Consider the following 17829-nt stretch of genomic DNA (forward strand, 5'->3'; position numbering starts at 1 on the left):
CGAAGACTCAGACCAGCATAGGGCAATAAATAATTTATTTTGACAGTTAGGACGAAGTGTTTCGGCACTGTCTCGTGCCTTCCTCAGGTCCAACAACAAAGTACACCCAGTAGATATGGATGGGTGTACTGGTATGAATCCTTTGAGTTCGTGTGCTGGGGTGGTCTGACCTATGAGCAGAAGCTTGCTATTACAATAAAAACAGCCTATATGTACCTCCCTGGCTTCCCTCAGGTCTCCGGTGTCAGGGCATACCTTCCCAGTGCCATGGATGTGCATGCACAGTACCACTCCGCCAATTACTGGTCATGGTGTCCCTCCTTAGTAAGTGATTGGGGGAGCAGCACTGTGAGCTATGTCACTGCAGGCACGACGCTTTGCAGCTCAGGGAGAAGAAGGGACACTGGCCTGCAGACTGGGCACCCTGGCACGAGACCTGCGGGGAGCCAGGAAGGTATGTATAAGCTGTTTTTATTTTAGTAGTAAGCCTCTACCCATAGCTTAAAGTTTATTCCCACCGGACAACTCCTTTATTTTTTCAAGTCAAAGATGTCTATAGCCTTTAAATGGTCACTGTCATTTCTATCAAGTTCTCTTCATTTGATGGGTGAGGAAAAAAACAATAAAGACTAGCAACCAGGTTTCCTACAAACTGCTGTCTACTGCCTGTTATTAGATTTATTCCCTCTCTAGCAGCAAAGAGACCAGAACACAGGAAGTGAGGGTTACCTTTAGATAATGCTCTGCAGGGGAGAGGGAGACTGTGTGCATGCATCCAGAGCCTGTCAGCCTCCTCCAGAGCATCCTACTGTTTGTTTTTGACCACTTATAAAGTTGTCCCTTATGTAAATACTTGTGTTCTCACTACATACACAGTGCTGCCTCCTGAATTTAACCCCCCTTTCTTTGGCTTGTCTTCATCACCACAGCAGCACATGTTAACAATCAGGGACTTTTGTAATGTAATGTAAATGTAATCTTTCTTTAATTTCTGCACACATAGCACCTTGCATTAACCCTCGTCTCCATTCACATGCCATGTATAGTGCTATACTGTGCAAGTCTTCAGTCTCATACAGTGCCAGCCTGTTCAGTCCAGTGGACGTTTACCTGCACTATGTCATTGCACAGCAGACAGGAGTATTAATGGCAAACAGGCCAGCTCTGGTCCTGCCCCCTGAAATGGAGAAAATGAGAAATAACTGTGCACTATTGAGGGGGCTCTCACGGGCAGTAATAGCACTAAAATCACCTTGTCACCACTTTATAGAGTTAATCTAACAAAACCATGATAGTATTTAGAAGCAGAGATATATGTATATATATATATATATATATATATATAGATAGATATATAGATATATAGATATATATATATATATATCTCTATGAGCAGGATTAGAAGAAAGTCATGAATTTGCTCTAAGTAATCACTAAAGCAGAAAATGTATAATTCTGATGTCACTGTTATACCAATGCTGAGAGAAAAGAATTATTCTTCCTCTTCCATTCTAGCAAGAAAGGAATTTGGATGAAGAATAGGTCAGATGTATCCGGAGAGCTAATATTGTGGGGAAATCAGGGGGCGGAATTTCATATAAGGCCAGGCAACGTGTATTCACGCTGGATGAATAGTTTTTGTTGTTGGGTTTCATGTATCAATATCATTAATGACGTGCATAAGGCACCCAGTCTTTTATAGAAATATGCGGGGAATCACTATTTATTATGACATTTACTGACCATAGAGATAATGTTACAGAGATGTAGATATGACATGACAAGAAGATACCTAAGACACTGTAACATGAGAAAACAAGTTTACATATGTATGCATACTGTTCATTATGGGAGGTTTGTACTAGAGACAATAAGACAGTAGGATATAGTGGCTGAATATTATGAAGTATACTAAAGGACAGTGAAATGCATTTCTGCGTGGATACTAAACCCAAAGTCTAAACTGTCTATATTTGCTGTATGTACAGTAGAATGCAATCTATTGGTCCCTGTTATCAGCCAAAGGGATGTCTGACTGTATTCAAGAAAATGTGCGCTCCACATTGATGATATTACTTCACATTTCTTTAATTTTGCCTGGCACCATACATGTGATACTCTAAAACACATTAAGGAGAACAGGCATCTTCTTACTTTTATTACTATTGCCTTCTAGATCTTGTATCCTACTGGTGGATTAAGAAGTAATATTGCCATCAGCACTGCAGGTTATCATCAGAACTCACCCACTGAAGAGATTATACTGAAGGTGGAGCCTCACTTTAAAATACTAAGGCTGGAGATACATAATGTAGGTGTTCTGTACAGAACATGTACACATCCACTTTTATCTGCACCATAAACATTGCATGGTCAGTGCACACAGAGGAAACATCAGTAAGGTCTCATTACTTCTGTATCAACCAATAGGAAATAACTCTATTGGTAAATGATTGGCCCAAGTCAGCTTCAAGTAGGTTGTCTTCTGGTGAACCTTAGGGGCCACTGTTGTATCAGAGCCTGATCCACTGGTTTGATGCTGGTCTAGTCATACTTTGCTTGGACACAGATGGTAACACTTGGCTTAAAGGAGAAGTATCATGCATAAAAACGTATCCCCTATCCGCAAGGGGTGGATATGTTTTAGATTGCAGGTGGTCCGACTGCTTGAACCCCGCAATCTCCTGCATGGGCCCTCTGCTCTTCCCAGGAATGGAGTGTCAAGACCCCCGCATGAAGCGGAGGCCAACACGTCCCCTCCATATATTTCTATGAGAGAGGTGACGATATATATGGAGGGGGGCAAGTCGGCAGATGCTTTGTGCGGGGACCGGCACGCCACATTCCCAAAGAGAGCAGAGGGCCTGTGCAGGAGATTGCGGGTGTCCCAGCTATCGGATCCCCCTCGATCTAAAGCTTAAGGGATACATTTTTATGCATGACATATCTCCTTTAGAGAGGATCTGTCAGCTCTCCTGACCAGTGGCATATGCAGCTTTCATATTGGGAGGAGAAAGGGGGGGTACACACTGGGGCCAAGGATAAACGTAGAGGGTTGCAATTATAAAACGAATACACACACACACACATATATATATATATATATATATATATATATATATATATATATATATATATATATATACAAACACACACAGGATGAGATTCAGTTTTCTAACAGGTTCCTTGTTTGGCGTGATGAACACCTGTGGTGTAATGCACCATGCAAAATTACTTCTATTCTCATATATGATGTACCTATTGCCAAGTATGGGGGAGGTGCTTAATAAGTTTTTGCCATTTGAAACTACATTTTGCCCATTAAGAGCTACACAGTGGAAAGGGTATCATGGGAGTTGTTGTTTCACTAACCATAATTGCCAAATTTACAAGTGACTACAGCACTGGTCTAAACCGTCATGACTTCCAGCTACATCTTCGCTCTGCAGAGTCTGACGCCCAGGCATCACTAGCTACTTACTTTGTCAGCAGATCCTCATCCTCTATATGAAGGCAATAATACATATAACCCTTCCACATACTGTGCCTTCTGAATATAACCCTGTCAAACACTGTGCCCCCTGAATATAATACTGCCACATACTGTGCCTCTGAATATAATACTTCCAAACACTACCACCCACACTGTACTCTCTAAATATAATACTCCCACACACTTAGCCCCCTGAATATAACACTGCTATACACTGTGGCCCACATTTATCATTGTAGGTGTAAGTGAAGCATTTATCATTGTAAGTGTAAGTGAAGCATTTATCATTGTAGGTGTAAGTGAAGCTTTTTTTACACCCTTTTTGTGTGTGCTGGTAATGTGTAGGAGCACCAAATGTATTAAATGGTCACAAAGCATTTGATAAATTTTGTGCAGGTCACATTTTATTAAATTTCTCTCTTCACATACACTAAAAAGCTACGCCAGGTCTGGAATGGTGTAGTTTTAGACACTTTTCAGTGGCTTTGCGCCTTTTTTGCGCCTTTTTACAAAAAGGTGCAGTTCATAAATTTCAGTTCAAGGCATACGCTGAATTGAAAAGCGTGTACTGCTACTCCAAAACATCTGGAATGACTAAAATATTCTACCACCAAAAGGCGCAAAATAACACACAGCGTGCCAAAATAGCGCCTTTTGTACGGAGGAAAAAAGGTGTAAACTCATTGATAAATGTCGGCCTGTACCCTCTGAAGTCAAAACTACCACATACTTTTGTCCCTGAAACCATGCCACCCAGAAATTCAAAAGACACTGTCCCACCTGAAATCCATTATAATGCACTCTGCCCCCTCATTCATTTATTTATATACTATGCTCAATGTATGCATTTTTATACTGTTTTCCCTGCAAAGCTCATGTGAGGCACAATATATGAAAGGCATGAGGCACCAATTGCACACTTAACAACACAGCAGCATCAGACATTGGAATCTCTCCAGCAGGTATATGGCAGCTAGTGCCTCATTTCTTAAAGGCATGAGGCACTAGGAGACATGAGGCACTAGTACTAGTCTGGAACATTTAGCTCCGAGTGATGTGTGCGCACTACGGTGATCGTCCACGCCCTCCTCGTGATGTCACACCACGCCCCTCAATGCAAGTCTATGGGAGGGGGCGTGACGGCCACCACGCCCTCTCCCATAGACTTGCATTCAGGGGGCGTAGTCGACCCCCGCAAAGCGCACACAGCATTCGGAACTAAACGTTCCGAACGCTGGCCAGTGGAGTACCCCTTTAAATGGGTTTTCCATTTAACAACCACCTACAAAACTGACAGTACAAAATCAAACTTTATTCAAAAGTTGCCACAACAGTCCAAAAAGACGAGGACCCCTTGTCTTTTTGGACTGTTGTGGCAACTTTTTAATAAAGTTTGATTTTGTACTGTCAGTTTTGTAGGTGGTTGTTACATGATATCTGACAGTGCTGTTTGTAGGTTATAGTATGGGTTTTCCATTTACACTGCAGAATTAACTTGGCAGAAAACTACGGCAAAAGAATGAACATGTTCATTATTTCAGCGGAATTCTGGTGACTGCATCACTCTGTGCAACCCTAGTGCTTACAGATTTCTGCGGGACCCCAATGCAGACAGAATCTCCATTCGGAATATCTCTGTGTGGACATTCTGTATTGTCAATGTACCTTTATAAGGCGAGGAGGAAAAATGAAAGGCAAAAAACTGAAAATTTCTTGTTCACTAAGGGGTTAAGTAAATGGCTCTTACCATTCACCTTGTCAGTAAAGGATGTCCCTACACTTTGACACTAACCAATGAGTACTGAGAGTGTCAGACTTTATAGAGACAAACCCTATTGACAAGGGCAATCGTAACACCCACTTGTCAATTCATTTATAAAAGCTTTAAAGGGATTAACCAAAGATTAAAAGTATTATTTTTTATTTGATCACTGGGGGGTACTCCCACTGATCATAAGAAGAGATGTCCTTTGTACAACCAGTGAGTGAAGCAGAGGTTCACATACCCAGCCACCACTCCATTCACACTAAACATAGTGGTTGTGGACTCAATACCTTGTCAGTTGTAAGGCTGTTGCCTCTGAAGGCTCTGTTGCGAATTCTATCATATTTGATGGAAAGAGTAGCGCTATTCATACCCCTCAAAATAATGACAACACCACAATAACCCCAGATGATCCCATTATAAGTCATTGGGGTCAGTCAGACATTGTTGGTGTCCGTCTTATGGCAGATCTGCCACTCTGCTATTTTCATTTTCCCGCTTCTATGACAAAACAGAGAAAAGGAATTGACGCTGCAGATGTGAACAGGGCCTAAATGACATCCCTCACATTGTTACAATGAATTATGCTGTGTATCTGGCATTGAAACATCTGGAGGTTATACGGTATGTACCGGTCTGCTTTGCTCAGAGTTTTTCTATACAGCACTAGCGCAGCAAACTGTATCTTCGCTCCAGGTGAAATGGTCATTCACCGGTCTAAGCAATTTTGGGTCATTTGTCATATCTATATAGAAAAATCGCTCTGGTCTATTGAATAAGCAATCAGTTGCATTGGATATGACCTTTGCTACAGTTCATATAGTTCATTCACTGAAACAAAACTTACAGAAGCCCAGCTGTAACCCTAGCCTAGCTGAATGGATTTCTACGTATAGTGCCGGGAAAACAGCAGCACAGAGCAGATGCAGCAAGTACTTGAGGGAGTCGTAAGGAACATTTGTATCAAGGGCAGTGATATGGAAATAATATGTGCGTGCATGGCTTTGCCTCCTACTGAAAAATCAATACATGCTTTTATAATTATAAGACATAAAAACAACATCTAACTATGCTCAGTGGCGTGTGTGCATGCCCAGTAGCCCCAGTATCTCCTAATAAATCTCCAGAGTGGAGTTGTCTAATTCTTCGATATCAGTCTTTCTGTAAATATCTGGAAATGTCCTGTGTGTCTTTAATGTCATACATCATTACCTTGTATCCATTCAGTGTTACTATGTTACTACAAAGAACAGCATTCATTAATTGTACTGCCGAGGCAACGTGCAAGTCTTTCTATTCTGGGTAATTCAATTTCTTTTTTGCACAAATTTAATTGCACAGATTTTGCACACAAAACACATTAAGATACAATGTTGCAATCACAGTCACACATCCCTACACACAAGGTAACCCCCCTTCTCAGTCCAATTAAAATGCATCCTTCTGCCACCAACCAGAACACAGCTCTGCGTCCACCAATGGCTGTCTGGATAACATCCCGGCTCCATAGGGCTGCATGCCCCCCCTTCACTCCCCACCTCTAAGCAGTGAGCGTGAGGATTGATCAGCAGGTCCCTGCTGAGCTGCTTGTATGTAACACGGCAGCATCCACACCATGCTCCCTGCACCTTAACACTGTCCTCCCTTCCCCCAACCTACCTTCTACACTACTGCATTATATATTTCCCTTGCATAAAAAAGGGGAGGGTGTATTGGGGGGTTTATTTTCTCACCACAGGGGTGTGTTTTTTTTTTTTTTTTCTTTTTGTTTCATTCATTCCATCCAGTCTCACCGGAGCTCTGCATCGAGACAGGACGTACGACAAGGTCCAGGAAGACGGAGAGAAAAAGCAAGTCTCTATTGATGGTGAGGACCAAAAGGATCTCAGTTGGGCGTCACAAGAACGGACAGGTTTATCCAGCAAGAGAGGGGGGGGAGAAGAAGCAGAGACAGCCATCCCCCCTCCCTCTCCAACCCCAGCCCTCCTCCCCCCTTTTCTCTTGAGGATTTTCCTTGCATCTGGATCCCAGTGGAAAGAGAGAAGAGAAGATGACCACGGTTGGGAAAGATGGAGGTGGAACACCGCACATGCAGTATGTTGGGCCATACCGGCTTGAGAAGACACTGGGAAAGGGGCAGACAGGTGAGTACTGCCGGAAACAAAGATGTAGTGGGGGGGGGGGGTACTGGGTGGGAGCAATCCATGATTCCGTGGGAGGACCTGTGATCAGAAATGGTCTTCATGGTGCAGGAAAATGCCCTTTTACATAAACCAATAAAATCCTGCAGGCTAGGTTCCCTAGACAGCAGGTGGAGGCTTATGGGCCTGGTTGGTTTCACCAGGGCTGGAGTGGGGTGGAGACATGCGTTATTGAATCAAAAGATATATAGTTGAGTCCAAAATGTTACATATCATGGGACAGGAGCACTGTAAAAGTGTCAAAGAGAGGACAAAGCTAGACAAGCAGTGATACTTCACCTAGTGACATGTCATTTAGACTGCACAGTCCTTACCCTATTGACTAATAACCCAGGGCAGGAGAAGTCACAAAATACATCTATAGAACTGCACTGTCATTGTAGCTTCATAGCTGGGATTATCTTCAGATAGCTTTAGAAATGCACTTGCAATATGTTGGCAGCTGCTGGAAACTTTGTCATGCATGCATATGACAGCACAGCCTCTACTACAGATCTTGCTATGTAGTGTTGCAATTCATCAGCATTCAAAATCTTTCTTGGATTTACGCCGGATTATGCACTTATAGGGAATCGTGCTTTGCAGTTGGGAACTGCTCTGCCATTTGTTGTGTAATGCCCTTAGATTGTGCAGGTCTAGTGCTTGGGATGTGGGGCACAGACCTGGGAGAGAGCTCACAATTGTCTTTGTTTGCTCGCAGGCTATTTTGTCATGAGTAGTGACAATATAGGGGCTGCAGCTTGTCACCTTTCAGGGTTAGCTACATTTAAGGACAGTATGAACCTTACTGGCACCAGGGACACTATTTTATTTTATTGCAGTCATATTTGTTTTATAGATGAACCTCCTAGAAATGATATAGGCTTACAGGATTCTGATGTGCAATGAGTTACGTCCCCAGCCAACCCTCCATGTCAACTTTTTTCATTCTTATGTTGCTCTGTAGCTTTCTTTTCTTCCCAAAAGGTCTATATTGCAGAACAACAATTCCCAGCATGGTCTGACAACTTACCGTTAGCTAACCTTCTTTAACTAAATCTTGTCAACACCAAGCTTTCTTAAGGAAACCCTACCCAAAAATGGCTGTGTTGTTGAATGTGATCTATTGTTTTCTGGTGTCAGCCAGTTCAGGTTAAGAACAAGCTGACCGTAGTGCTCTTCAACCAGATGGAATGACTGACAGGAAGTCTGGAAAAGAATCCGCCCCATAATCAATACTGTGTCTATATTGTCTACAGTGGAGATTTGTACAGTTGAACATAACTATTGCTCCCTGTTATCAGCCATTTGAGGTTGGCTTATAGGAAATTCAGGAAAATGTCTGCCCCCCTGGTCATGATCTGCTGTGTCAAGGCCTGGGATCCTCTAACAAGGTTAATATACATATCTGTGAATGATACTAGCAGCCCTGTGTGGATGCTAAACTTTCCTAAAGTGCTGGCTTTCGACGTAGAGGTCCTTGAAGTGATTGACAGGTATAGATGTAGATATAGATCATCCGCTGACATGCCTTTGTGCAGTATAGGCATTGTACCAGTGTTAAAAGCATTTAGACTTTATTAAATTAGGAGGCCAGATAATCTCCTGACTACAGATGTGCAGGCTGTGTGTAGACAGCTCTCATTGACAGGCACTGCTGCTTACGACATCAACCAGAGACCGGCTTCACTCCTACTATGGCCTGTCCTGTCCCAGAGGTAAAGCTGGGTCATCTTGTGATTTCAGATTACGGTCTGTGGTATACATTGTGGCAACATAAGGGTAAATTCCGGTTTTGACAGTGCTGGCAGCGTGCATGCTTGCGTGTTGCCATCCGTCATACAGGGGAACAATAGCCACAGCTCCCATTCTCAAAGCCTTGGTGGAGGGAGCATGTGTGGTGTCCATGGAGGGTTAGGATATAGAAGGATACAGCTAGCTATGTGTCTTATTACTGGGTGGAAGGAGAAGCAGGTGTTGGGCCTGACCGGTGTGTAATTAGCCTGGGGGGGATTATTCCGCTGAGGCTCCCGGGCAATGGGAAAAGGATCCATATGCCCCCCTTCTGTCAGCTAACACACAAAGGCAGATGACCCACTCCCCCCGCACAGAGACACTCACAATATGTCAGGACATATCGCCTCTGAGATACACCTCTTACCTCTGCCTGATATGTACACACACCCACCCTGTGCGTCTTAGAACAAATAAAGGCCTTAGGTACACACAACCTTCTATACTTTATAATTGTATGCAGATAGTATTGCTATACATATGTGTGTGTGTGTATATATATATATATATATATATATATATATATATATATAAAACTTAATGGCTAGATGGATAAAAGATGGTAGTTTAATAGAAAGAGAAATAAGTGTATATATATATATATATATATATATATATATATATATATATATAAAATAGAGGATGACAGATTTATAGATGGATTCAAAGATTGATTTATAATTAGACATATAAATAGGTAGAGAGATAAATACATGTACATTGATAGGTATAAACTAGATTCATAGATAGAGAGATAGATTGATCAATAGATTCATACACATTGACACATTTGTAGAATGACAGATTTATAGATAGATAGATAGATAGATAGATAGATAGATAAATAGGTAGAACAGTGTTTCTTAAGCAGTGTGCCTCCAACTGTTGCAAAACTCCAACTACCAGCATGCCTGGACAGCCATGCTGGGAGGTGTAGTTTTGCAACAGCTGGAGGCACACTGCTTGGGAAACACTGAGGCAGAGAGAGGATGATCGATAGATTCATAGATTGACAGATTCATAGATAGATTAATTGTTAGTGAGGTTCATAGATAAATTGAATGAATAAATAAATAAATAAATAAAAGTAGGAGAAAATGTAGATTGTGATTATGAGTAAGATAGATAGATATGAGATAGATATGAGATAGATACAGTAGATAGATAGATATGAGATAGATAGATAGATATGAGATAGATAGATATGAGATAGATAGATAGATATGAGATAGATAGATATGAGATAGATAGATAGATAGATATGAGATAGATAGATAGATAGATATGAGATAGATCTATAGATAGACATTTGTTAATATAATCTTAGATACATAGGTATTATAGAACAGTAAGCTTAAGTAAACTCCAAAGACTCTATTATAATTAGTGACGTCACCTATTTTTACAAGTGCCATGACATCTCCATGATAGGCCATTTTGTAATGGATCCAATTGACTATAATGGGTCTGCCAGGTTGATCTTTTTTTTACTACATAGCATGGCACAGCAGAATAGCTATTGTGACCAAAGAGCCACAGAAAGCTGTCAGAAAATGGAATGACACTAAAAGTTGACCACAACCTTACTATAATGATATGAGGACCCTTGTTGACATCCCATAAAAAGTCAAAAATAGCGCAGCATGCTGTAGACCATTAGGGAAACCAGACAGATCCCAATATAATCAATATAATCCATTGGGCGCTATGCGCTCCATCATCTGGTTCCGTAATTTTTTATAGCCCTGCCCCTATGTCGGAGCAAAGGAGGGGAAATGCCTAATGCAGATGTGAACAAGCACTTAGTAGCCTGCCTGGTATATGTGTCAATTGAGTTATGCCCAGGAAGTCTGACACATGTTGCTAACAGCTCCCAACACAATCCCAAATTTACTGCAGGTATATTTAATCTAATAAGCGGCTAAAATTATTTAGGCCGGTCATAAATGTGTAGAAGGAGACTCATCTGGCCATCCTATAGAGGCCACTAGTGATAATTGTTACATCTCACCAATGGCTCATACACTAACTACTTAAAAGAAAATGTCTTCTTATTGCAAGAATTTCTTGTCGTTCCGCCCCCGCTACTGTAGGGTTGCTGCTTACTCCCCTACCAATGTGAACATGCTAGAAACCATGGACATCAGTGATTTTACTTCCATTCCATAGGAAAAGCCACCAGTTATCCATGATGATGGTCAAGTTATGGGATATAACAATAAGATGTTCAATAAGTACTAGAATGGCTGTCCATGTCCTCCACTGTACACATCCACACTGCAAGTAAGGTAGAACCGGGCACGGGAGGGCTGGCCAGCTGTTCACAGTCGCTCTCTATTATAGTCTATGAGAGAAATGATAATATTTCTTGCACACTTTGAGCACCTTTCCAGTCAGATCACCAGGAGATAAGTGTCATGTGATGTGTTTGGCAGCCTCTTTGAATATCCCATGAAATAGCATATGCATTTAGACAAGTCAGAGATGATAAGTCCCAACCAACATTAAACCCCTGACCTGCTTTATATAATATGACAAAAACCAATGCGAGGGTTTCATGTTGCACCATTTAATTGAAATGTCTTCTAATATTCTAGTCAAGCTACCAATAAACTGGAGGTACAGGTTCCGATACAATAGAGATAATTTGTCTTATGACGCACATATCTGCATTGTGACGTATGTTCACAGCAGTATCCACAACCGTGAGTTGTTTTGGATTCCTACTTTATCATAATGTATTCTTTCTGGGTTCCATTCAGATGTATATTGTTTTAATGGCACAAACAGTGTTGTATGCCTATATTTGTTGTGTGAACTGCATTAATGCTAAGAAAACATTGCAATCTTTTCAGCAAAATCACAAAGATAATTCCATGTAAGTTCCGTCTTGTGCAGAGCCATTATATGGCAACTGCAGAACTTTATATGTCCCTACTGTACTGAATTTGTGCGCGTCAGCCAGAAAGCTTTATAAAAATTAAATTAAATAAATCAAATATTGTAAAGGAAACCTGTCACATTGAAATTGCAGTCAAATTTGTAGGCAGTATTTAATAAAGCGGGAAGAGCTGAGCAGAATGATATATCATTTGGTGGAAAAAAAGACTTAGTAGAGCTACATTTGCCTAATCATCTGCTCACTTAAGATTTAGGAGTCCAATGGGCGGTACAAATCAGTGAGTGACGGCCTTCCAGGACCTCCCCATGGACGTCTAAGCCCAGAATGAGCAAAAGGGTAAAAAGAGTAAATTACTAGTTCTGCTGAATCTTTTTCCACAATATTATATATCTATCTGCTCAGCTCCTTCTGCTCTATACTGTCACGATGCCGGCTGGCAGGTAGTGGACCCTCTGTGCCAGAGAGGGATTGGCGTGGACCGTGCTAGTGGACCGGTTCTAAGCCACTACTGGTTTTCACCAGAGCCCGCCGCAAAGCGGGATGGTCTTGCTGCGGCGGTAGTGACCAGGTCGTATCCACTAGCAACGGCTCACCTCTCTGGCTGCTGAAGATAGGCGCGGTACAAGGGAGTAGGCAGAAGCAAGGTCGGACGTAGCAGAAGGTCGGGGCAGGCAGCAAGGATCGTAGTCAGGGGCAACGGCAGAAGGTCTGGAAACACTGGCAAGGGACACACAAGGAACGCTTTCACTGGCACTAAGGCAACAAGATCCGGCAAGGGAGTGCAAGGGAAGTGAGGTAATATAGGGAGTGCACAGGTGATAACTCTAATTGGAACCACTGCGCCAATCAGCGGCGCAGTGGCCCTTTAAATCGCAGAGACCCGGCGCGCGCGCGCCCTAGGGAGCGGGGCCGCGCGCGCCGGGACAGAACAGACGGGGAGCGAGTCAGGTAGGAGAGCCGGGGTGCGCATCGCGAGCGGGCACTACCCGCATCGCGAATCGCATCCCGGCTAGCAGCAGGATCGCAGCGCCCCGGGTCAGAGGACGTGACCGGGGCGCTGCAGCGGAGGAGGTGAAGCGAGCGCTCCGGGGAGGAGCGGGAACCCGGAGCGCTCGGCGTAACAGTACCCCCCCCCTTGGGTCTCCCCCTCTTCTTGGAGCCTGAGAACCTGAGGAGCAGACTTTTGTCAAGGATGTTGTCCTCAGGTTCCCAGGATCTCTCTTCAGGACCACAACCCTCCCAGTCTACTAAAAAAAAATTTTTTCCTCTGACCTTTTTGGCAGCCAAAATCTCCTTGACCGAGAAGACGTCCGAGGAGCCGGAAACAGGAGTGGGAGGAACAGATTTGGGAGAAAAACGGTTGAGGATGAGTGGTTTGAGAAGAGAGACGTGAAAGGCATTAGGGATACGAAGAGAAGGAGGAAGAAGAAGTTTATAAGAGACAGGATTAATTTGACACAGAATTTTGAAAGGACCAAGATAGCGTGGTCCCAACTTGTAGCTAGGGACACGGAAGCGGACATATTTAGCGGAGAGCCACACCTTGTCTCCAGGGGAAAAAACGGGGGGAGCTCTTCTTTTCTTATCCGCGAACCTCTTCATGCGTGAAGAAGCCTGTAAGAGAGAATTTTGGGTCTCTCTCCATATAATGGAAAGGTCACGAGAAATTTCATCCACAGCGGGCAGACCAGAGGGCAAGGGGGTAGGAAGGGGGGGAAGAGGGTGACGGCCGTACACCACGAAAAATGGGGATTTGGAGGAAGATTCAGAGACCCTGAAGTTATACGAGAATTCGGCCCATGGAAGGAGATCTGCCCAGTCATCCTGGCGGGAGGAAACAAAATGTCGCAAATAATCACCCAGGATCTGGTTAATTCTTTCTACTTGTCCATTGGACTGGGGATGATATGCAGAGGAAAAATTTAATTTAATCTTGAGTTGTTTACAGAGAGCTCTCCAGAATTTAGACACGAATTGGACCCCTCTATCCGAGACAATCTGCGTAGGCAACCCGTGAAGACGAAAAATGTGTACAAAAAATTGTTTAGCCAACTGAGGCGCAGAAGGAAGACCAGGAAGAGGAATGAAATGTGCCATTTTGGAGAATCGATCAACGACCACCCAAATAACGGTGTTGCCACGGGAAGGGGGTAAATCAGTAATAAAATCCATACCAATCAGAGACCAAGGCTGTTCGGGGACAGGCAGAGGATGAAGAAAACCAGCGGGCTTCTGGCGAGGAGTCTTATCCCGGGCACAGATAGTGCAGGCTCGCACAAAGTCCCCAACATCCGTCTCCAGAGTTGGCCACCAATAGAAGCGGGAGATGAGTTGCACAGATTTCTTGATGCCCGCATGACCTGCGAGATGGGAGGAGTGACCCCATTTGAGGATTCCGAGGCGTTGGCGTGGAGAAACAAAGGTCTTTCCTGGAGGAGTCTGTCTGATGGAGGCAGGAGAAGTGGAGATCAGGCAGTCAGGTGGAATGATGTGTTGCGGAGGGAGATCAACTTCTGAGGCATCCGAGGAACGAGAGAGAGCATCGGCTCTAATGTTCTTATCGGCAGGACGAAAGTGAATCTCAAAATTAAATCGGGCAAAGAACAGAGACCACCGGGCCTGGCGAGGATTCAGCCGTTGGGCCGACTGGAGGTAGGAGAGGTTCTTGTGGTCGGTGTAGATAATAACAGGAAATCTTGATCCCTCCAGCAGATGCCTCCATTCCTCAAGTGCTAATTTAATGGCTAGAAGTTCTCGATCCCCGATGGAGTAGTTCCTCTCCGCTGGAGAGAAGGTCCTAGAGAAAAAACCACAAGTGACAGCATGCCCGGAAGGATTTTTTTGTAGAAGAACAGCTCCAGCTCCTACTGAGGAGGCATCAACCTCCAATAGGAAGGGTTTGGAAGGGTCAGGTCTGGAGAGCACGGGAGCCGAAGAAAAGGCAGACTTGAGTTGTTTAAAGGAGTCTTCTGCTTGAGGAGGCCAGGACTTGGGATCAGCATTTTTCTTGGTTAAAGCCACGATAGGAGCCACAATGGTAGAAAAATGTGGAATAAATTGCCTGTAATAATTGGCGAACCCCAAAAAGCGTTGGATAGCACGGAGTCCGGAGGGGCGTGGCCAATTTAAGACGGCAGAGAGTTTGTCTGGATCCATCTGTAGTCCCTGGCCAGAGACCAAATATCCTAGAAAAGGAAGAGATTGGCATTCAAACAGACATTTCTCAATTTTGGCATAGAGTTGGTTGTCACGAAGTCTCTGAAGAACCATACGGACATGCCGGCGGTGTTCCTCTAGATTGGCAGAAAAAATTAGGATATCGTCCAGATATACCACAACACAGGAGTATAATAGATCACGAAAAATTTCATTGACAAAGTCTTGGAAGACGGCAGGGGCATTGCACAGTCCAAAGGGCATGACCAGATACTCAAAGTGTCCATCTCTGGTGTTAAATGCCGTTTTCCACTCGTCCCCCTCTCTGATGCGGATGAGGTTATAGGCGCCTCTTAAGTCCAATTTAGTGAAGATGTGGGCACCTTGGAGGCGATCAAAGAGTTCAGAGATGAGGGGTAAGGGGTAGCGGTTCTTAACCGTGATTTTATTAAGACCGCGGTAGTCAATGCAAGGACGTAGGGAGCCATCTTTTTTGGAGACAAAGAAAAATCCGGCTCCGGCAGGAGAGGAGGATTTACGGATAAAGCCCCTTTTTAGATTCTCCTGGACGTATTCGGACATGGCAAGAGTCTCTGGGGCAGAGAGAGGATAAATTCTGCCCCGGGGTGGAGTAGTACCCGGGAGGAGGTCGATAGGGCAATCATAAGGCCTGTGAGGAGGTAGAGTCTCAGCTTGTTTTTTGCAGAAAACATCCGCGAAGTCCATATAGGCCTTGGGGAGACCGGTTACTGGAGGAACCACAGAGTTACGGCAAGGGTTACTGGGAACCGGTTTTAGACAGTTCTTGGAACAAGAGGACCCCCAACTCTTGATCTCCCCAGTGGACCAATCCAGGATTGGGGAATGAAGTTGAAGCCAGGGAAGTCCAAGGAGAATCTCCGAGGTGCAATTGGGGAGGACCAAAAGTTCAATCCTCTCATGATGAGATCCGATGCTCATAAGAAGGGGCTCCGTGCGGAAACGTATGGTACAGTCCAATCTTTCATTATTTACACAATTGATGTAGAGGGGTCTGGCGAGACTGGTCACTGGGATGTTGAACCTGTTGACGAGAGAGGCCAAAATAAAATTTCCTGCAGAACCAGAGTCCAAGAAGGCCACTGTAGAGAAGGAGAAGGCAGAAGCAGACATCCGCACAGGCACAGTAAGACGTGGAGAAGCAGAGTAGACATCAAGGACTGTCTCACCCTTGTGCGGAGTCAGCGTACGTCTTTCCAGGCGGGGAGGACGGATAGGACAATCCCTCAGGAAGTGTTCGGTACTAGCACAGTACAGGCAGAGGTTCTCCATACGGCGTCGTGTCCTCTCTTGAGGTGTCAGGCGAGACCGGTCGACCTGCATAGCCTCCACGGCGGGAGGCACAGGAACAGATTGCAGGGGACCAGAGGAGAGAGGAGCCGAGGAGACGAAACGCCTCGTGCGAACAGAGTCCATATCTTGGCGGAGTTCCTGACGCCTTTCAGAAAAACGCATGTCAATGCGAGTGGCTAGGTGAATAAGTTCATGTAGATTAGCAGGAATTTCTCGTGCGGCCAGAACATCTTTAATGTTGCTGGATAGGCCTTTTTTGAAGGTCGCGCAGAGGGCCTCATTATTCCAGGACAATTCTGAAGCAAGTGTACGGAATTGTACGGCATACTCGCCAACGGAAGAATTACCCTGGACCAGGTTCAACAGGGCAGTCTCAGCAGAAGAGGCTCGGGCAGGTTCCTCAAAGACACTTCGGATTTCCGAGAAGAAGGAGTGTACTGAGGCAGTGACGGGGTCATTGCGGTCCCAGAGCGGTGTGGCCCATGACAGGGCTTTTCCGGACAGAAGACTGACTACGAAAGCCACCTTAGACCTTTCAGTGGGAAACAGGTCCGACATCATCTCCAGATGCAGGGAACATTGGGAAAGGAAGCCACGGCAAAACTTAGAGTCCCCATCAAACTTATCCGGCAAGGATAAGCGTATCCCAGGAGCGGCCACTCGCTGCGGAGGAGGTGCAGGAGCTGGCGGAGGAGATGACTGCTGAAGCTGTGGTAGCAACTGTTGTAGCATAACGGTCAGTTGAGACAGCTGTTGGCCTTGTTGCGCAATCTGTTGTGACTGCTGGGCGACCACCGTGGTGAGGTCAGCGACAACTGGCAGAGGAACTTCAGCGGGATCCATGGCCGGATCTACTGTCACGATGCCGGCTGGCAGGTAGTGGACCCTCTGTGCCAGAGAGGGATTGGCGTGGACCGTGCTAGTGGACCGGTTCTAAGCCACTACTGGTTTTCACCAGAGCCCGCCGCAAAGCGGGATGGTCTTGCTGCGGCGGTAGTGACCAGGTCGTATCCACTAGCAACGGCTCACCTCTCTGGCTGCTGAAGATAGGCGCGGTACAAGGGAGTAGGCAGAAGCAAGGTCGGACGTAGCAGAAGGTCGGGGCAGGCAGCAAGGATCGTAGTCAGGGGCAACGGCAGAAGGTCTGGAAACACTGGCAAGGGACACACAAGGAACGCTTTCACTGGCACTAAGGCAACAAGATCCG

At 44.7% G+C, this 17829-nt stretch overlaps 1 protein-coding gene across 8 annotated transcripts in view; it reads left to right on the plus strand.

The window, feature by feature from the left end:
• The first annotated feature begins 6803 nt into the window (after positions 1-6803).
• The window catches only part of BRSK2 (BR serine/threonine kinase 2), a 215428-nt gene continuing 204402 nt past the window's right edge, over positions 6804-17829 (plus strand). For 7 of the 8 annotated variants that reach the window (XM_056526827.1, XM_056526826.1, XM_056526821.1 and 4 more), the window contains exon 1: positions 6804-7402. In XM_056526827.1, the coding sequence (XP_056382802.1) occupies positions 7309-7402 (94 nt within the window). In that variant the 5' untranslated portion in view covers positions 6804-7308. The remainder of the gene's footprint in view (positions 7403-17829) is intronic. The other variant, XM_056526828.1, reaches the window with a different exon arrangement.

The sequence above is a fragment of the Hyla sarda genome, chromosome 6, assembly GCF_029499605.1.
Source record: "Hyla sarda isolate aHylSar1 chromosome 6, aHylSar1.hap1, whole genome shotgun sequence".
In the NCBI taxonomy this organism is placed as follows: Eukaryota; Metazoa; Chordata; class Amphibia; order Anura; family Hylidae; genus Hyla; species Hyla sarda.